General features: G+C 39.0%; 1 protein-coding gene across 9 annotated transcripts in view; it reads left to right on the top strand.

The window, feature by feature from the left end:
* The window catches only part of Tia1 (TIA1 cytotoxic granule associated RNA binding protein), a 36,939-nt gene extending 21,375 nt beyond the window's left edge, over positions 1–15,564 (top strand). Inside the window, exons 4-13 of one of the 9 annotated variants that reach the window (XR_008214685.1) lie at positions 1,022–1,076; positions 1,245–1,277; positions 2,545–2,632; positions 6,035–6,110; positions 6,635–6,743; positions 7,124–7,219; positions 7,344–7,428; positions 8,047–8,170; positions 8,311–8,419; positions 9,030–9,143. Coding sequence is in view for 6 of the 9 variants with exons in the window: in XM_052722338.1 (XP_052578298.1) it covers positions 1,022–1,076; positions 1,245–1,277; positions 2,545–2,632; positions 6,035–6,110; positions 6,635–6,743; positions 7,124–7,219; positions 7,344–7,428; positions 8,047–8,170; positions 9,030–9,178; positions 12,978–13,104 (942 nt within the window). In the remaining 3 variants the exon portion in view is untranslated. Of the gene's footprint in view, positions 1–1,021; positions 6,112–6,634; positions 6,876–7,123; positions 7,220–7,343; positions 7,429–8,046; positions 8,171–8,310; positions 8,420–9,029; positions 9,179–12,977 lie in introns of those variants that run through there. The other 8 variants (XM_052722338.1, XM_052722340.1, XM_052722339.1 and 5 more) reach the window with 8 other exon arrangements.
* The last annotated feature ends 5,621 nt before the right edge of the window (positions 15,565–21,185 follow it).

The raw sequence follows: 21,185 nt of genomic DNA, 5'->3' as shown, positions 1-21,185 counted from the left end.
AGCGGGCTGGCTTCTCTCCCTATCCCACTTGGATTTCCTGCCTGGCTTCATTCTGCCCTGCCATAGGCCAATACAGCTTCATTTGTTAACCAGTGGGAGCAACACATATTCACAGCATACAGAAAGACATCCCACAGCACTTCTCCTATTCTGTCTAATCAAAAAGGAAAGTTTTCATTTTAATATAGTAAAATTACATGTAACAAAACAGTTATCAAGAATTATAGTTACAATATCTAGTTTATTTGTATTTAGCAAAATTAAAGAAAATACTCTATCATCTATCTTACTTTTGTGAGTCTAAAGTTTCATATCTAATTTACCATTTTATCATGACTAAGGAAAACTATAATTATAACTATCTAGTCTTCAACTCCATCAAGGACCCCAGAAGGATATAATATTACCTAAGTAAACAGGAAGTGCATTGTAAGCAACTTCCAAAATTCTAGAAATAACAGAGACATCTGGCTGCCTAGATAGTCACCCAAAGTTCCTCTGCAACATTGGAGCATCCATCTTCAGCCTACAGGCCTAGAGTGTCTGGCAGGCTTTTTAGTGAAGCAGGAAATTTGAAAGGTTGTCTTTCTTATTGGCAAAGTTCATGAGTCTCTTTCCTCTGTGTCCTGCAGAATGTCGGCAGTTTCTTCTATGAAGCAGGAACCTTAAGGACCATCTCGCCTTGATTTGGCAAAGTTCAGTGGTCACTTTCTTATGGGTCCTGCATGTCTAGTTTATATAGCTTATTGTCAAGCAGTCTAGGCAAGAGCAGTTTCTTACCCAAGTGGTTAACTTTTGCCATAAAGAAAGCAAACTCCATATGGAGTTTCTTCGATGCCCGTCATCTACTCTGAAGTAATTGGTGCTGCCAGGAGCAGACATGTCTCACTGTCCAGAAAAGTCTAAGTTTTTAAAACATTTTAAATGCCATAATCTATAGGCCTTTGAAGTGTTTGAGAAAATATATGTGTGTATACACACACACACACACACACACACACTTTTTTTTCTTCTTTTTTAGGAAGTCAAAGTGAATTGGGCAACAACCCCCAGCAGTCAAAAGAAAGATACAAGCAGTAAGTACATTTGTTGCCCTGTGGGCATTTGTTGTATTATACCCCATAGTTCTGTTGTAAAGCATATAACATCATACATGTTTGCAGTAATATTTTGATCGTTATCCTGATATGATTTAATGTGTTTGTGTTAATAAATTTAAGAACAAATCTAATCTTTGTCATCAGGTAGTACCGTTGTCAGCACACAGCGTTCACAAGGTAATTGTATCTTCTTAAACATAAAATGAACTCTCTTGAAAGGGTATTCACTAACCACCTCAAGTTTTTATTTGATATTGGTTGGGGGGAGCGGGGAGGGGAAGGATGTAGTATTTTTATTTGTTTCTGGCAATATTTTTCCCTTTCTTCCCATTGTTGACCAAGTGTGGCTTGTCCACGAATTTGTTGCTAGTTCAAGCTCTCTGTCCCCCTTGGTAGCAGCTGATGTCTTAGAAATACTTTCACCACCTAAAGGGCAAGATACCCTACTTCCCTGAGGTCACCTGGGCTTCATACCCAGATCTGCCAAGTGCTCAAGTTGCTCCTGAAACAGTGTTTCCGGAAGAGCAACCCAGTGTGTTGCTTAAGGCCTGCAAATAGGGGTAACTTTTCTTTCCAAATCTACTTTGTCAAAGTTGATATATGTGTCCATTTTAAAGTGTTCTTCAGCAAGTTTGGTTTTTCAAATGTTTCTTTTGAGAATTGTCTTTAAAAACCAAAAAAAAAAACAAAAAACAAAAAAAAAAAAAAAAAAAAAACAAAGCTTCACCTGTGGGATGGTTATTTCTCTCCAGTGCTTTTTTTAATGGTGCTGATATAAAGTGAAGGGATCACTGTTTTCATTCTGTTGCCTTCAGTCTTAGTTCACTTGCACATGGATTCACATAAACTGAATGGTGTAATGTCTGGGCAACCAAAACTGTTGGCTTTTGAGAAAACTGTCAAATGCTTTAACATCAAACTGTTGCAATGCAAGGTATTTCTTTGATTGTTCTTCACAAAATAGTGGCTAAACCAAGTATTTCATGTAGCTAGCCTCAGTAAATTGCCTTAAATAAGGCAAATCTAGTCTTCATAACTTGCATTACCACTACTTAATTGTAATTTATAAAGCCTAGATACAGTAATAAAATGAATAACAGTAAATAATTACTATTAGAATGATAACTAAGTCTTACTTTTTTTACAGAATGAAAGTTTTTATATGTTAATAGTTTGTTTCCTAGACCCTTGTAATGATTGACTATAAATAGACAGAGACTGCCAGCTTCTGGGAGCTATCAGTCTTTTTAGAAGACTCTTTCCTGTGTTGTTAACTTTTGAGTTATTATGTTTAAGACTAATAGGATTTTATAGCGAGGACAGTATTTTATACTTGATTATATAGTCTGTGCATTATTTTAAGAATTCTTAAGAATTTTATTAATTGTAGTACTTAAGTTCTGAAGTTGTATTTTTCTTTTCACTCCCCTCCTTCCTTTGTAAGATCATTTCCATGTGTTTGTTGGTGACCTCAGTCCAGAAATCACAACTGAAGACATCAAAGCAGCTTTTGCACCATTCGGAAGAATTTCGTAAGTAACAAAAGATAAATAAAACACTTTGAATTGGAAGTGACTTTATGTAATAATAACTATAATTTTGTTGTGACTGTGAACCTTAATTTTAACACTTTAAATACAGCATATTCCATTGTTTAGAGATCATCCAAGAGTCTTAACAGCAGGTTGTATTCCCACTAATGAGTAACTGATCTTTGGTCATCTTTAGACCCTTGCCCAGTTAGCAGCACTTCCTCAGACTGCTGTCATAGACATTTTTAAACTTCTGGAGGTGTTGTGCTGTGATTAAAGGAGTTATTCAGGCACTTGTATGATTACATGCATTTTATGTTAATTTAATAAAATAAAACCTCAACAGTTTTGATTGAAAAAGCAGTTATTAAATATTACTTCCTTGGCATTTAATTCTTCCCCGCCTTTAAAACTTAGCAGTAGTACTTTGTACTGTTTTGGGAAACACTGTCTTATGTTTAATTGTAGCCATGCATTTTAGGCCCTTTGTCAGTATTTATTCAGAGTAGTATTCATCATAGAAAAACTTTAGTAGAAGTCTTAATACATGCCATATTACAGTAAGAGTAACAAGCAATTTCAATATTCATTCAGAAGCAGTTGTTGAGTTTAGGGAAAGTGTTACAGGGTTTCTGATTCCTTTGTTACTGTGTCACTAGAACAAAATAAAAAGGGAATTCTAGCTATGGGTGGTTTGAACAAAACAGCAGATAGAGGTGAGGAGATTTGAAAGTAGATGCCCATAGCATTCTAGTGAGTTTTCATTGAGAGTTGCAGTTGATTGGTGAGAGAGTCACTTTGAGGGTAGGACAGGATTCGAGCTTATAAATGGACTCTTCTGTTACATGACATTTTCCCTTGTGAGAACTGGTTAAGAAAATAAGGAAGTTTTCATTTCTTGGTGATTTTATAAGCTGTGTTAGGATTTCAGTAGTGGTTGGTTTGCTTTCAAGTATCTAGAATAGGCATGCCTTACTTTAACTTCATTCTGTCAAGCTCTAAAAGTCCTTCTCTGCAGAATCTTGTACATTTTCAGTTTGGTGTAGAAAATCTTGGTAAGTTTCATCCTGTCCTCAGAGTAGTCACAGGACAACAGAAGGCTTAAGAGTTCCATCCTGATCCATGCTGCTTTCTGTGCAAGTCATTTTAGGAGGAAGTAAGGGTGAGACACTAGAAAGAAAGAAACCTCTTCTAACATGGACAAGTGAAATAGCTATTGTGGTGGATTTTTCATTTTGGCTTAATTACCCTTTCTGATGAGGATTTTAGTTAGAAATTTAGACAAAGATTGTTTAATAATTATTGAAGGGCTGATAAAATGGTTCAACAGGTAAGGTTGCTTGCTGTCAAGCCTGATGACCTGAGTTCAGTCCCAAAACTCCACATGGTGGAAGGAGAAAACTGACTCCTGAAAATTGTCCTCTGACTTCCATACATTCATGCGCATACACACACACACACACACACACATACATACACACACTAAATGTTTAAAAAATTGTAAAGTTAAATGGCCTTCAAATTTAACAGTTTCATGACTTTGTAGTTGTAAAACTAGTCTATCTTTTTGTTAAATATGACTATATCATATTTTTAGTCTGGATTTTTTGTTTGCGTATTTATTTTCACATGTATGTGGGTACGTATGTGTGTATATGCCAGAGATTGACATCAAGTGTCTTCCTCCATCACTCTCCACCAAATACATTGGGGCAGAATTTCTCACTAGAACCTAGAGCTCACTAATTCTACTAGTCCAGGCAGCTTACCCTGAGTATCCCGTCTCTACCACACTGACTTGACATGTATATGCTGGAGATTTGAACTCAGGTCCTTTCATTTGCATGATAGCACGTTATCTGTTGATCTGTTTCCCCAGCCCCGGTATTTGGATTTTCTTATGGGCACACAATTGTTAATTTGTTAATTTTTTTTTTTCTTGGTTAGGCCTTTTTGTTGAGGTAATTTGTGTTTAAATGTTAGCTTATACAGGAAGTTAGCTTTCCTAACTATTTGGCAATTGAAAATACACATTTCTGGTTTTGTTTGTGTTGTTGTTTCTTGTCTTAAGGCGACAGCCTGATAAGAATATTGAAGGGTTTCTACAGTAGATGTCTCTGTAGGCAGTTTATACCATGCTTGATTTATAGACAGTATAGGGTACATGGTGGTCTATTAAATATTTTTATGAAAATAATTCTTTCCTTAATTTAAATAGCTTGAACCCCTCCTGTTACTTGAGTTTAGGGTCATATAGCAAATTTTGATATAGAAGTAAATCAACTACCAAATTAAATGCATGTGTGCCATGTAGATAATAGTTACTGAGAAGTGACTTACATTAGTTTAATCATCAGAATCTGTCATTTTGATTGCCCTTAATAAGTCACTTCTAAGCTCATCTGAAATGTACTTGTGTGTACTTACAATTACATTGCATGGCTTTCTGATTGGGTTCTTGTTGTAAGCATGCCTGTTGTGTCCATGTGTCTTGAGAGAACAAGCACTGTGACACACTTGGCTGAGTTAAATAGATTGCCTGTGAAGCAGCACAGTTTGAGTCCAGGTTTTGAGGTGTGGAGTTTTAGCTATCGTGGCTGGGTTTTTACTCAATCTCAAATAATAGGGCTCTGGTTATTTTGCAGAGTGTCTCTGAAGAATGGACAGAATTGCCCTGGCTAACTACAAGCTACGGTTCACAGTGGATAAATGTTGGCGTGCTTTTTTACTTTCTGACTTTTTAAAACTTTGTTTCATATCTTGTAGTTTCCAATCAATCTTACTATGAATGCTGTTATGAAATTCAGTACAAAATCTTTTCTTAGATAGTTTAAAAGTAAAATGTTTTTGTAGTATTCTTCAATGATTTAGCATTTCTGAAAATGTCAAGTTCTCAAAATTTGCCCTAGCCCAAAATGGGGGTATATATTCATCTGAGAAAATGAAGTAATTAGCTTAAGGGATATACAGTTTTTTTATTCTATAGTTTTCAGTTTTGTATTTTAATTTTTGAATGATTAGGTAGAATATGGTGCCAAATAGCAAATTATAAATTGCATGGTTAAAGAAAGACAATATATTGTACCTGAGAACCTTGTAATTACTAAATAATTAATGGGAACATCTGCTTTCACCATGCTTAATATTTAGATGTTCATAAAACATTTTGAAGTGGGAAACTTTCTTTATAATATAGATTTATATTTAAGACATTATTGATTTGCATGTCTATAAAATTAACCCTCATTGGCCAATAAATTAAGTTTTATAGAATAAAAGGTGAATTTATATTAACAGCTTACTATTAGTGAAGGGGAAATGTAAACGTGAACTGTATATGGCTCTCCTTTTATGCCCAGAGGACAGTTTCCAAAACCCAGTTTCTGGTGGCTTCTATTTCAGAGATGCTCGCGTGGTAAAAGACATGGCTACGGGGAAGTCTAAGGGATATGGCTTTGTCTCCTTTTTCAACAAATGGGTGAGCACAATCAGAAGTACATGCACAGTGCTGTAGAGAAGGTTGTTTTTATCTTTTTCTTTACTGTATATTTAGTTTACTGATAATTAGCACCCTCACTAGAAAGCAGTCTCCTTTATTCTGTTGGGTTATTTAGTCATTTAGCACCTGACACATGGAAAAATACTGATACTGTGCTTCAAACAATGCAAAGTAAAAATGCTTACAACCAAAAAAAGAAGCCCAAAATGTTTTGTCAAGGTATTTTTGATGATTTGTAATTGCTCTGTTATCCCAAAGATTGAGAGGTATATCCTGCTGTACCTGTGTATCTTTAACCCTGTTTAGCATTCCCCAAACCCATTATCCAAGAAATGGAATTTAAAGACAGTGTTGTAATTTTGGAAAGTTATTGGTTATTGTGTTTCATAAGGCATTTTCATTTTTTAAAATCTGCAAAAAGTATCACATTTTCTTTATTGCTGTAAGTTATTTGTAATATCAACTAATTGCAGCTTCTTTACTGTCTCTAATGTGCGGAACAGGATGCAGAAAATGCCATTCAGCAGATGGGTGGCCAGTGGCTTGGTGGAAGACAAATCAGAACTAACTGGGCAACCCGAAAGCCTCCAGCTCCAAAGAGTACATATGAGTGTAGGTGCATTGGAGAAGAGAAGCAATGTGGAATTGTGGAGAGAAAATACACTAGATTTTAAATGTTAGAGCTGTGCCCGGAGACTTATTGCAGAAATAGATGAGAAGCAGATCAAGACTACTGCTCAAAATGTACTTAGTTTTCATTTTTGTGATTTTAAATAATTATCTTATTTCTAATGTCAAGTCTCCTGTTAAATAGAGCATATGGGATAATGTTTATGCATTCTTGGGGGAGGCTTAATCATAAACTAAAATGTAATATGTGTTTTATAGGCATTTTGATTGAGGAAAACTGCTATTATAGTAGGGTAGTTAATGAGTTAATCCTTCCAAATATGGGTAATGATTTGAAGATACAAAATGTTCTCTCTTCCCAGCAAACACCAAACAGCTGTCATACGATGAGGTTGTAAGTCAGTCTAGCCCCAGCAACTGCACTGTGTATTGTGGAGGGGTGACGTCGGGACTGACAGGTATGGGGGTTTGCCTGTGTGGAACCTTGAAACTAGCTTAAACTGAAAAGCTTCATATTTATAGGTTTTTAATAATGTGAATTCTTTTTTTTTTGTTGTTGTTGTTTGCTTTTGTTTCTAACAGAACAACTAATGCGTCAGACTTTTTCTCCATTTGGACAAATAATGGAAATTCGAGTCTTCCCAGATAAAGGATATTCATTTGTTCGGTAAGGATAGTTTCTTTCAAAGCTTTTTTTCTTTAGAAATAATTTGAACATTTAATATAGTGTTTTTCTTAAGAATTTGTGATCACTTACGTTACACTTACAGCTCAAGTACATTCACCTGGATAACACTGAAACCTGAGAGAGAAATATCTTTAACATATAGCTGTGTGCTTAATTTTTATTCATTTTTCTTATTGACAAGGTCTCACTGTACTGCTCTGGCTGGCCTCGAACTCACAGAGCTCTACCTGCCTCTGCCTTCCAAGTGCTGGGATTAAAATATACTTAAAAGATACAGTTTTGTAACTCCGTCTTTCCAACACAAGGCCAACAAAACATACCCTCCATTAAAACAAATTTCCTATGCCAGGCATGGTGGTGCATATCTATAATCATAGCACTTGAGAGGTAGAGGTTCTCTGCAGCTGTAAGATCTTTGAAAAAACATAGCAAAGAAAATATGCCACTTTTTTAGTGGGTAGGTGGGGATCATTTCAGAATCTTCTATTTTTTCCATGCTTGCTGTCAAATTTATTTTTCAGGATTTTTAAAAATAGTTTGTGTTCATAAATACTTATAAGAATTTAAATTGGTGATTCTTAATATCGTTTCCAATAGGTTCAATTCCCATGAAAGTGCAGCACATGCGATTGTTTCTGTTAATGGTACCACCATTGAAGGGCATGTGGTGAAATGCTATTGGGGCAAAGAGACTCTTGATATGATAAATCCTGTGCAACAGGTGAGAGGGTCCTTGACTTTGGGATGGACTTGCTGGGCTAGTAATGAGGTTGCTTTAAAATGAAGCTTGTTGATAATCCTTTTTAATGAGTTTCTAGCTCACTTCATAGTATATAAGGGCTCTTCCTACATGTATTATAGTTCCGGAGTGGTGTGTCATGGATTGCAGTGGTGACATGATGAGTGTAACCGCCTCAGTTGACTCATGCTCACACAGTGGATTTTAAAATGCTCCGCCAAACCTAACAGGGTATTAAATCTTTTCTTAATACTTGGTAGATTTATTCACAATGATTTGGAGAACTCACAAGCATGCTTGACCCAACTGAACAAGAAGTAAAGCTATAAATATACGTAGGCTTTAGTATTGCTGCTGCTTCTTTTTCTAGGCAACTTTAGTAGTCCAAACTCAACACCACAGAGATTTCTATGAGGGAGTTGTAAATGGAGCATAGATGTATCAGTGAGAAATACCCTAAACCACATATATAGACTTCTTATGTGCCCGATCTAGAGGAAACAATCAGGCACAGTTATGAACAGCAAGTTCTAGCTTTTATTATTAGTCCATTGCCTGAGCCTTACAAAGACAGCCATTTAGAGCACCACATAGTTTCAGTAGTATAATGGCACTTTTTTCAGTAGTCTTTCTGAGTGTGTGTGAGAGAGATACTGAGGATTGGATCCAGGCCTCACATAGATTAAGCATTCATTCTGCCACTGAGCTACATTCTCCCAGGCCTATCCTATTATTTCAGTTGTAGTAATGACCCTGTGCTTTGGCTGTGTAGTGTATTAAGGCTGTATATACAAACAAATTCAAGTAATACTAAATTGTCTGTTGTAATTTTACTTGATAGCAGCAAAATCAAATTGGATATCCACCAGCATATGGCCAGTGGGGCCAGTGGTATGGAAATGCACAACAGATTGGCCAGTATGTGCCTAATGGTTGGCAAGTACCTGCCTATGGAATGTATGGCCAGCCGTGGAGCCAGCAGGGATTCAAGTAAGCACATTTGCTCTTTGCCTTTCCTAACCTTGGAAAACATCAGAAAGAAACTTAAGTATTGAGTAAAACGTGTGGCCCAGTGTTAAACATAATGATAGCCTTGAAGGACTTTACCCAAGGGTCACATCTCACCTCCACATGCTCTATAGCCAATGCGTGCTTTCTCTCTCTCTCTCTCTCTCTCTCTCTTTCTCTCTCTCTCTCTCTCTCTCTCTCTCCCCACTCATGCAAACAAAATAAGGTAAAATTTTGCCTAGAAATATTTTACCTTGAAATGTAATCACAACAATACAAATTTTGGTAATGTTTAATAATAAATCAACTTTTTATTATTACATTTTGTTTATTTGCGTGGCACACATACCATTTCGTACTCATGGTGGCCAGGGAAAAACTTCTGGAAGTTCTTTCCTTCTTCCATATGAGTTGTAGTGATCAAGCTCAGGTTCCAGCTCAGTGCCAAGCACCTTGACCCGGTGAATAATCTTACCAGTCCCTATTTTTTGTTTTCTGAGGTAAGATCTTTTTTTGTTTGTTTTTCTAAGGCAAGATCTTATGAAGCCCCTGCTGGCCTTGACCTTGATATAAAACTGAGGGTGACCTTGAACTCTTACTCCTCCTGCTTCTAACTTGCATTTTTTAATGGGAATTCAACAACACACCCAAATTAAATCAACTTTCTAGTGAAAAGTACTTGATATTTTCTAAGCTGTTCATATGACTGTAGCTCCTTACCTATTTTTTTAATTAATTAATTTTTTTTTATATTTTATGTGCATTGGTGTGAAGCTGTCAAATCCCCTGGAACTGGAGTTACAGATACTTGTGAGCTGCCATGTGGGTGCTGGGAATTGAAACTGGGTCCTCTGGAAGAGCAGTCAGTGCTGTTAACCACTGAGCCATCTGTCTAGCCACTTGAGTACATGTTTTTAGAGATATGTTTTATGTCTGTGAGTCTCTTGCTTGCATATATTTTTGTGTATCACCCTTCAGCTTGCAGTGGTCGCAAGAGGGCATCGAATCACTTAAAACTGGAGTATGGATGGTTGTGAGCCACCATGTGGATATTGGGAATTGAACCTAGGTCCTCTGCAAGAACAACAAGTGCTCTTAACTTCTGAGCCAACTCTTGCAGCCCCTGGATATATATTGTTTACCCATGGAAAAAGACACCCTTTATGTGGATTCCAGCTGTCAAAAGACTCCTCCTTCTCTCTCTGTGTCTGATCCTCTGCCCCTCTGCCAAAGAATTTGGCCTCTGAGATGAAAGGCTGCTCTAGGAGCTTTCCTATTGGAATTTTCCCAGGGGCCTGCTCTGAGAAGATTCCTCCCAGAGTCCTGGGGAAGATGCTATGTCTGACGTGGTTATCTAAGGGAGAAGAATCTATGTACATTAGTTTCTTACGTCCGTTTACTTTATTTCTCTATAATAAACTTCTATCTACACAGCTACAGTTCTGTCCTGACACTTAGCTCCTCTCTGTCCCTTCTTTTTCTGTCCTCTCATAATTTTAGTAAGGCCCTATGCTTTCAATCTCATCTTCGTCTTCAGTTTCCCTGTCTATGCTCATTTCTTCTCGTCCTACTCTCTTGACCTGAGTGAATCCATATTCTCTACAAAAAAAACTGCCTTGTTCCTTTCTCTCTGGCCATGCGACTGTGCCCTACCATCTACAGAAACTCTGCCTTATTCTCCTCTCCTCAGGCCACCAACTCTCTGACCAGGAATTCTGCCTCCCCTTCACTTACACCTGGATATTGCAAAAATCCTTTCTCTGAGTCAAATGCTCTGGAATGCCATTTGGCCAATCTGGGGAAGGAAAGTCTGAGCTTCATTTGCATAAGAAACAAAGCTATGCATCTAGAGTCCTGTCTCCTAGGCTCTGTAGGGGTGTTACCTAGTAGATCAGCAGTAGGTCTGAGAAGTTTATGCTATTGTTGTATGGCCTAGTAGTATATGAGTGCACAAGAATTTCATAGCAAGAAACAGCTGAATATTAAAAGCTAAATAACACCAAATATTCCTTGATAAATGGCTTCCCTCTAAAAAAATTCCTTGATCTTTCTAGGTATAGCTTTATTATATACAGCTGAATCTCTATACTATATTCTTGTAGCTAGCAGCACTTTCCTTTCCCCAAACTTCGTGGCCCCTCACTTGCACCACATAGGCTCTTGCCGTTGTTACTTGTGTCTGCCCGTTAACCAGGTTCCACAGTTTCTCAAGGACATTTGGGCAGCAGGTTTGGTTCCTCATTCCCAAAGTGTAACCAGTGTCTCACAGGTACATTTGTCAAGGTTGATCCTGTGATGATGTAAACTCTGGCAATATCCCAGCCTCTGGTGTTTCTGTTGATTGCCAGTGCAGCCTGGCTATGCTCACATGGCCCTGGACTTTCTGCAGGCCCTGGTCTTCCCTATGAGCAGATGAAATGAAAGAGCAGTACAAATACTTTGATATGCATTGTTCTTTTTTTTTTTCCTGCATGAAAGGTTTGTTCATACACTGTTATTTCACAGGCCTTATATACCCCAAATGATGCCATTTTATTTTCATTTCTGAAAAGCAAACTAGGATTATAAGCACATAATATCAAGGCAAGTGAGGTGGCACACACCTTTAATCCCAGCACTCAGGAGGCAGAGGGGTGGTAGATCTCTATAATTTGGAGGCTAGCCCAGTCTACATAGCAAGTGCCATGCTAGCTCAGGCAACAGTCCTTTTTTCAAAAAAAAAAAAAAAAAGAAAAAAGATAAAGAAAAAAGATATACTGTGTATGTGTCTGAAATTGTCAGATTAGAAATGTTCTGTAATAGAGTTGGGTAGATGGCTGAACAGTTAAGATCACTTATTGTTTCTACAGAAGACCAGGTTCTCAGCACCCACAGGTCGGCTCACAGCCATCTGTAATTCTAGTCCAGGAGATCCAACACCCTTTTCTGGCCTCAGTAGGTGCTAGGTATGCTGCACACATACATACATGCAGGTAAAAACTCAAAATATATAGAAATAAGTCTTAAAAAACAAAAATAGTAAAAAAAAAAAAAATTCTTTTAAAAACTACCTAATAGTTTTTCTTACGTATTAAAGGTGTTAGTTCTCCCTATACCTAATGTTGCAGTTTTTTTGTGTGTGTCTTTTTGCTTTGAGACAGTGTCTCTCGATGTAGCTCTGATTGGCCTGGAACTCACTGTGCTGCAAACAAAGAGAGTGGCTTGTCCAGTGTGTATCCAGCCCAAGTAGAGGGATGCTTTTTCTGAGTTCAAAGGGGATGAATGTTTATAGATTAAAAGTATTTTTTTGTTTTTTCAAGCAAGGTTTCACTGTGTAGCCCTGACTATCCTGGAAGTCCCTCTGCAGACCAGGCTGTCTCAAACTCATAGAGATATGCTTGCCTCTTCCTCCCAAGTGCTGGGATTAAACACCCAGTTTAAACTATTTTCTTAGCTGTAATTTCTAAAAAAAAAAAATAAATAAAATTAATTACCCAAATATATACATGGGGATTTTTGTTTTTGTTTTTTGCTTTTGAGACAGGTTTTGCTGTGCAGCCCTGGCTGTCCTAGAACTAGCTCTGTGGACTAGGCTGGCAAGGCTTGCACCACCACGCCTGGCTGGGGACGCTTATTTTAAGAGAAAATTGTTTTGTGTTTGTTTTCCCTGGCTTAACAGTTTTTCCTCATATTTGGGTTAAGAAAAGGTATGTGTCCTTGTGTATGTGTTACTCACTCTTGGCCTGACATTGTTCTGACAATGGATTTCCCTCTCCTCTGCTTCTCTCACTTTGTCTAACAGTCAGACCCAGTCTTCTGCACCATGGATGGGACCCAATTACAGTGTGCCGCCACCTCAAGGCCAGAATGGCAACATGCTTCCTAATCAGCCTGCTGGGTATCGAGTGGCAGGGTATGAAACCCAGTGAGAACAGACTACAAAATGGAAGCCAGTGGCTTGACGCTACAGGGAGGGTAGGAAAGCTGTTGTTTACTTAAAGATTTATCAAATCAGTCAGTGCAAATGCCAGATAATGATGTATTTATTTAAAAGATTCATTTTTTAATCATGAAATTACTTTTCATCCACATTGTTTTAAAAAGGAACAAGATGGTGGATGTCTGCCAATTTTTGCCTTCATTATCTTTTTTGATAAAGTTTCTCAGATCCTTGTTTCAAAGACAAATGCAGGGATTGCTGCCACTTTTTAAAAATTAAGAGGCAGAAAATTGCACAATATTGAACTTTCCACTAAAGTAGCGTGCATTTTTAGTTTGCATTCCTGATATGATTTAAAACATGTAATATAGATGTAAAAAGAGAAGCCAAACTTGTGCAAAGTCTAGAAGTTCTTTATAACTTTCAGCGTATGCACAGTTCTGTGTTAGTTTTAAAGAGTAGGCATTACGTGACCTATACCATCTCCACTGTTAGCCCTTTGGAATTTTTAAATGTAAATTATTAGTTTATATCATTTTGTATCTACATTTTTTTCACAAATTTGTCCTGCCTTATAAAAATTCTGTAACATATTCTTAAATGAAAAAAAATGATGTTCACTTAGATTGAAAACTTTTCTCAGATGGACTGATAACTGCATTCATCTTGTTTTTATATGAGAAGGTGCCTCAAGGATTCACTGTTGGATTTGTTTAAAGGGATTTTTATCTTCTGTGATAAACTTTGCCATCTACCAGGAACTATAAAAACAACAGCTTGTGACTAAGGAGACTGCAGTGTGCTAAGTCCTCACCCACATCAGCTTCATGTGTCAGCATCTACGTTTACATGTGGTGTTTTCTGAGATAGTTCCTTCCGCAAGTCATAGTTTGCAGTTAGCAAACTTTGTATGTCATTCCCTTCCTAAAGGTGTCATGAAGAGTTGACATAAGACGGGTTTTACGTTTGCATGTGAATATCACATACGTACTTTGGTAGTCTTTGATACAAACTCATCTGTTCTTGTTTTTCAAGAATTTTGAGACACAAAGTTGTATGTAAAGGAATATATTAATTTGATGTTTTCTAGTTAGATTTACTTAAAAAAGTAAATCCATTTTAATATGTACAAATGTTAGCTGTGAAACTGTAGAATATTCCTCTGTCAGGCTTGGGGTTCATTAAGAACTCCAAAACTAGCCTGAAGGACCAGCCGGGCAAAACATTTTTTAAATATTCAGAGGCCAAAATATGAACAAACAAAAAAATAAGAAACCCTTAAAATCCTACCTCCTTAAATAGCCATCAAGGAAGAGGCTCCACAGCACAGGCATGACTTTGGTTCTTTGGTACCTGATCTCTTGGAGCTTCCACATTATTTTTGAGGTTTGCTCTTTGATGGCATTGTTCTAGCCTTGGGATTTCTAATACATTTCAGAGTCTCTTGGTTTGGTTTGGTTTCAGTGATGACCACAACCTCCTCCTTGACATCAGAGAGGAAGGAGCCCCTGTGAATTGTGGGTTTTGAGACCTGCAGAGAGCTCCCAGCATTTTACTTAGGCCTGTGGAATCGGAAGCATTTCCTGGCCTGTATCTTCCAGGTAGGAGCACATGACTCTAACTTGTTTTCTAAGCCAGTCCTCTTGTAAAGCAGAGCCCAGAAAGACAGCTCAAAATGCATGCTTCTCTGGAGCTCAGTTCTATGCAGTCGTGCTGATGTTTCATTAAGTCACTGTGTATTTTTAAGTACTAATACATTGAAATTTGCTTTATGGAAGATGAATAAATTTTTTAAATACTTGGAAATTTTATTTCTTTGTAAAGTTCTACAGATCAGGACAGGCAATAAAAGCAGCTTAAATGAAATACTTAAAAAAATTTTAAGAAAAATAAATCACACACATCAGGAAACTATTTTGGCTAATTTTTTTAGCTTTTTTTTCCTTCTGACTTTTGTTTCTGTTTTAGCACCCTCAGTATTTTTCTCTATTAAAGAATTTTACTTCCTTTGCAACTCATAGACTGCAGGATCATTTGGGCACAAGTAATTTATTTTGTACAGAAGTGTAGCTTCTCTCTTCTTTCGACTCAGTACTGAGGACTTTTATTAGCAGCATGTTCTTATTGCACAGATTTTAAATTCATGTTGATTTGCTGTTGAGAAGGTGGTGACGTGTTCCTGATGAAAGACTGACATTTTAGGAACATGGCTGGCTTTGGTTTAATTTCAATGTTCAATCATTTAAATCAATTTTCAACCTAAAAATCTTCATCCTGGTATAAGTATCAGGTAAGGAAATCAAGGTTTTTAAAGTGAACTTCTTTGCAATATGCATTCGATTTTACTCTCTGGTACTGTAAAGAACCTGAGTGACTCTCAGTGGGTCATGGAGCCAGTATTCTTTATCCTGACTGTTTGGATATTAAAATTCCTTTATGTTTTCTATGACCTGTGGGATCTTCTTGCAGTGATTATTGTGTGTGAGATTTTTTTTCCTGGTGTACTCTGTTAATACCACTCAATCAGGCATTCATAAGAGTTCTTTCACCGTATCCCGGAAGCCATGGTCCGCATGGGTTCCACAGAGGCTCTGCATTCTGTGGGCTTAGCCAACTGAAGCCAGAGTCTGGGCTTCCCATTGAAAAAGAGACTTACAGTCCAGGTTTCCCTTCTCTTGTTTTACCACTGTGTTCACCTTCCTTTTAGATCCGTGCTCAAGTTCCCTTCCAATTTCAGAGGACTAGACTGCATTCATAGTTAGACTCGATAAGTGCTGTAGGTGCTGTTGAGTTGGTAGTTAGTTAGTAAGACAAAATATGTGCATAGAAAATTTTAAAAAACAAATCTTTCAAATGGGTGATGGTTTCTAAAAACTATTATTTAGCGGTCTGGTAACCTGGCTCAGCAGATAAAGATGACTGCCACCAAACCTGATGACTTGAGTTTGATCCTTGGCACACACTTAGTGGAAGTAGAGAACTAACTCTGGCCACAAATATAGATAAATGTTTAAAACTGTTGAGGTTTAGCCGGGCAGTGATCCCAGCACTCAGTAGGCAGAGGCAGGTGGATCTCTGTGAGTTCGAGGCCAGCCTGGTCTACAGAGTGAGATCCAGGAAAGGCGCAAAGCTACACAGAGAAACCCTGTCTCGAAAAACCAAAACAAAAAAAAATGTTAGGTTTTTTTTTTTTTTTTTAAATGCATCATATATGTGTGTATCTCTGCTTGTGGGTGCAGGTGCCAGTGGGTGCCAGAAGAGAGGATGTTGAATTCCTAGAACTGGCATCACAGGTAGTTGTGAACTGCCTGACAGTGGTGCTAGGAACCGAACTATGAAAGAACAGTACATGCTCTTAACCACTGAGCCTTCTTTCTAGTCCTTCTTTTCTGTTTTTTGCTTGTTCGTTTTGTTTTGAGATAGAGTCTCACTATATAGCCCTGGCTTGCTTGAAACTCAGAGATCTGCCTACCTCTGCTTCTGAGTGCTGGGATTAAAGGCCTGTTTTAGTTACTGTTTTATTGCTGTGAGGAAACACCATGACCAAGGCAACTTATGACAGAAAATATTTAATTGGGGGCTTGTTTACAGAGGGTTAAGTTTGTTATCATCATAGTGGAGAGTGTGGCGGCAGGCAGGCATGGTGCTGGAGCAATAGCTGAAAGGGGAAGGGAGACAGAAAGAGGCAGAGCCTGGCATGGACTTTTGACCCTAAAAGCCCACCCCCAGAGTCATACCTCCAACAAGGCCACACCAAGTTCTTCCTAAATAGTCCACCAATGGAAGCAAACAGTCAAATATATAAGCCTACGGGAGCCATTCTCATTGAAACTGTCAGAGAGCTATTCCATTTTGTTCCAGTCACTATAGTCTGACTGGTATTTTTAAGGTTGGACAAGCATCCTCCAAAACCTTAAGTTTTCAGTCTTAATGAAATGAAGATGTTGCAGCTGAGCAGGATTTTCTCCCTTTGAGACCTTAGTCATGTGACTATATGATAAAGGAGGTCAGCTTTTTAGCAAGGCATGGTGATAGATGCCTGTAATCCTAGCACTTAGGAACTTGAGGCAGGAGAATGGCCATGAGTTCTAAATCTGGCCTCCATAGGCATCTGCACATATGTATGTGTAGCCACACTAACATACACATAATTAAACTGTTATTTCTTTTTTTTTTTGTTATGCTTTATTTTTGTTATTTGTAAATTATGTGTGTATACGGGAGAGTAGATATCTTTTAAAAAAAGAAATGTGTTTGAGAGGCTGGAGAGATGCATCAGCAGTTAGAACACTGGCTGCTCTTCCAGGGACCTTGGTTCAGTTCCTAATGGTGGCTTTGAACCATATGTAACTCCAGTTTCAGAGAGTACAGTGTCCTCTTTTTATCTTTATTTATTTTTTTTATTTTTTTGGTTTTTCGAGACAGGGTTTCTCTCTGTAGTCTGTGTAGCCCTGGCTGTCCTGGAACTCAAGAGATCGGCCTGGATTAAAGGTGTGTGCTTCCACCGCCCAGTCAAGATGCCTTTGAAAGTCACCCAGAGTTCTGAATTCATCAGTGAGGTGTTTTTTCGGCTGGTTAATTACAGTACAATACACGAATTAAAAGAAGGGACTTGGTCTGTGTGAGAACCAGTTACATTTTAAGTTCTAATCATTATGCCTAAGAGATCCTTGAAACAAAAATGCCTTTGATCTGCAAGCCCCTTGCCCAAGGACAGATAGTTTCTGAAATGCTGGAGGCTACAGTTTATGGGAGGTGACAAGCCACATGTTTTTCACTCCCCTAAATAAGTTTCTTTGACCCATCTGCACCAATGTGCTTGATCACATGTGTAGGTGGTTCACAGGCAGGAAACACATCAGGATGTACGCTTGGCCCTGATTGGATGTAGGCTGGAGGTATGTCAGCATGTATGCTTGCCCTAGTTGGACTTGATAGGAAATGCAATTAATTTTGGAGTTTGCTTCTTAAACCCTTGCCATACGTGATTCTGGGCCATTTCCCAGGAACCTGGGTATGGACCTGGCCAGAGCCCATCTACCTGGCTGGTATTTAATGAAAGCTTGCTTCAAATTTGGCTTTAAACTGTGGTAGTAGTCTTATTCTCGATCGGAGGGATTAAAGGCTGAAGAGGAGGCTCAGTGGTAAAGACCACTTGATGCTCTTGAGAGGACCAAGTTTGGTTCTCAGTACCCACATTGAGCAGCTCACAACTGCCTCTGACTCTAGCTAGAGGATCTGGTGCCCTTTCTGTCCACATGCACTTTATTCAGGTGCACAAACCGGTGGTTCTTGGGGGTCAAAACCCCCTTGGGGATCGCATATCAGATATCCTGCATATCGGGTATTTACATTACGATTCATAACAGTAGCAAAATTACAGTTGTATTGTAGTATGGTTAGGGGGTCACCACATGAGGAACTGTATTAAAGAGTTGAAGCATTAGGAAGGTTGAGAACCACTGTTATACATATGTACACATAATTTTAAAAATTATAAAAAAAATGAACTTAGAGCAAGTTGTTTGTACCTTTCTGAAATCCACAGCATAAATAGTCTTTGAATAAAAGCTTTCAAATGCAGATGGGTGAATTGTGTGAAGCAGATTTCAGTTACAGGATAAACCCAAATCTGTATTTAGGTAGTTTTCTAGACATGGATGTCCCTAACTAGAGTCTTCTAGAATCTGTTTTGGATTTGGTAGAGATTGGTTTTTTGTTTGTTTGTTTGTTTGTTTGTTTTTGAGCCAGGGCCTCATGTAGCCCAGGCTAGTCTCAAACTTGCTATGTAGGCAGTATTTTCTGACCCTCCTGCCTCCATACCCCATTTTCTGGGATCATGGGTATGTGCCACTCTGCCCTGTCTTATGCAGCCCTGAGGAGCAAAGGCACGCTGTGAAAGCTAAACAAGGACTGTACCAACTGAGCAGCCCTTGTGGCATGTGCTTGTTGGCTTTTCTCCAGAGACCCTCTAGATAGGTTTTGCTCTGCTGCCACACTTCCATTGGTGTGTCTTTATACAGATGCTCTTCATTACCTTCTGTTTACTTCTGTTTGCTGGACCAAGTACTAGCAGGAGTATGAAAGGGAGGTGCTGCCATAGCTCCAGGGATTGAACCTGACTGGGGTAGCAAGGGAATGAAGTAAAAACAAACACATAGATGCACAGAAAAGCTGCTTGTCTGGTGAACTGGACTAATGAAGAAACTTCAGCACTCCAGAAGCCCAGGGTGTTTATTACATACAGTTGAACAGAAAGGCAGGGGTTATGGTGTACAGGGGGATCAGGAGGAACAGACTTGGTAGGAACAGACTCTTCAGAGGGAATAGCTGTGGTGTCCATTTTCAGTGCACACTGTCAACATTTGCACTCAGTCTCCTGAGGAAGGCTTTGCCATCTCTCTGAGCCTCACCTGGATTGAAGAGACAGCTTTGCCATTTTCCCATGGGTCTATGGCTAGGGCCTGTGACATAGCCATGTCAACAGCTCACACACACTCAGGGCTTCCTCCACTACCTCCCTAGAGCGACCTTCTCCAGGTTTCACAGCTGCTTCCTTTTTGGGTACCGTAATGAATTATTAAAGAAGGTGGGAGATAGAGAGGTGGCTCAGAAGTTAAGAGCATTTGCTGTTCTTGGAGAGGACATGGATTTAGTTCCCAGCACCCACATGGCAGTATACAGCAATCTATTCACACCTGTTCCAGTGGATTCGGTAGCCTCTGTGGGCCCTGCAAGCATGTGCACTAGTACATGCAGGCAAATTACTCACATAAAACTTAAAAATTAATGCCGGTATGGTGGCTCACACCTTTAATCCCAGCACTCAGGAGGCAGTGACATACAGATCTCTGCGAGTTTGAGGCCAGTCTGGTCTACAAATTGAGTTCCAGGACAGCCAGAGCTGTTACACAGAGAAACCTTGTCTTGAAAAACATAAATAATCCTAAAACAAAAGCAGCAGCCACAGGGGCTGGAGTCTAAAGCTCAAGGGTAGTAGACCTTGTTTAACCTGCTTGGTGCCCGAGTTTTCAGTCCCTAGCAGTGGGGTAGGTTAGCCCTGGGTTCTCAGAGGGTCTGACCTGCTCAGAAAGAGTTCTGTGCTGGTCCTGAGCAGCTCCCTTGGCTCCCTCATCTGCTGCACAAAGGAATCTGGCTCCTGTTTGGCAATTTGCTTCTCAATGTGTCTGAACCCCTGGGACTGACTTCACACCACCTCTCTGCTCTTCAGCCCTCACATTGTTTCAAATGGTGCATAACAGGTCATTGCAACTACAGCATGCCTCTCAGTACCTGATAGAGTTTAGCTTTTACTCAACACCATAGAATCCCATCTCCATTCTCACATAAACCCTTCAGTGCCACAATGACCTGTGTTTGAATGAACAGTTTATTAGGAGACAAAGATCAAAAAGAGATGCTGGGGCTAGAGAGATGGCTCAACTGTTAAGAGCACTTGCTTCCAGGCACCCAAGTGGTGGGTCACAACCATCTGTAATTACAACTCCAGAGGATCTGATGCCCTCTCTGTCCTCCACCAGCACCAGGTATGTACAGGCAAGCAAAACACCCATGTACATTTTTAAAAGTTGTTTTAATTTTAAGGGAAATGGTGAAAGATTCGTTAACAATGGTTGGAACAAAGTAAACATTGGCTAATGACTAGTGGGCAGACAATAGTCAAATAGTAAGTGTACAGAAAACAACTACTACTTGTGCACAGCAGGGAGAGAAGGAAAGAGAGTAAGGAATACACACACTTGCAGCCACAGATGAGCTCCTAACCCTTCCAAGGAGCCCATTTACCACAGGAACAGGAATTTGCAGGCCTAATGGAAGTGGAGAAACATTCCACCAGGTAGGGAGAGAGCTGGGGTTGCCAGATAACACAGGGGACACACAATGCAGCGAAATGGCTTAACTGGCTGTCCTGTATGTCATTTGGAAAGAGTTGCAAGCTGGCACAGCCAGGGATTCCAAGAACTCTTTAGCAGGGAGAGCATGGTATGAGGATGCAGCTGACTGGTTTTGAGGACAGGGAGGTGAGCATCAAGGGATCTTTCGTGAACC

Source organism: Peromyscus californicus, unplaced genomic scaffold (assembly GCF_007827085.1).
Source record: "Peromyscus californicus insignis strain IS unplaced genomic scaffold, ASM782708v3 Scaffold_6__1_contigs__length_162567912, whole genome shotgun sequence".
Taxonomy (NCBI): domain Eukaryota; kingdom Metazoa; phylum Chordata; class Mammalia; order Rodentia; family Cricetidae; genus Peromyscus; species Peromyscus californicus.
This window is presented reverse-complemented; position numbering and strand designations above follow the sequence as displayed.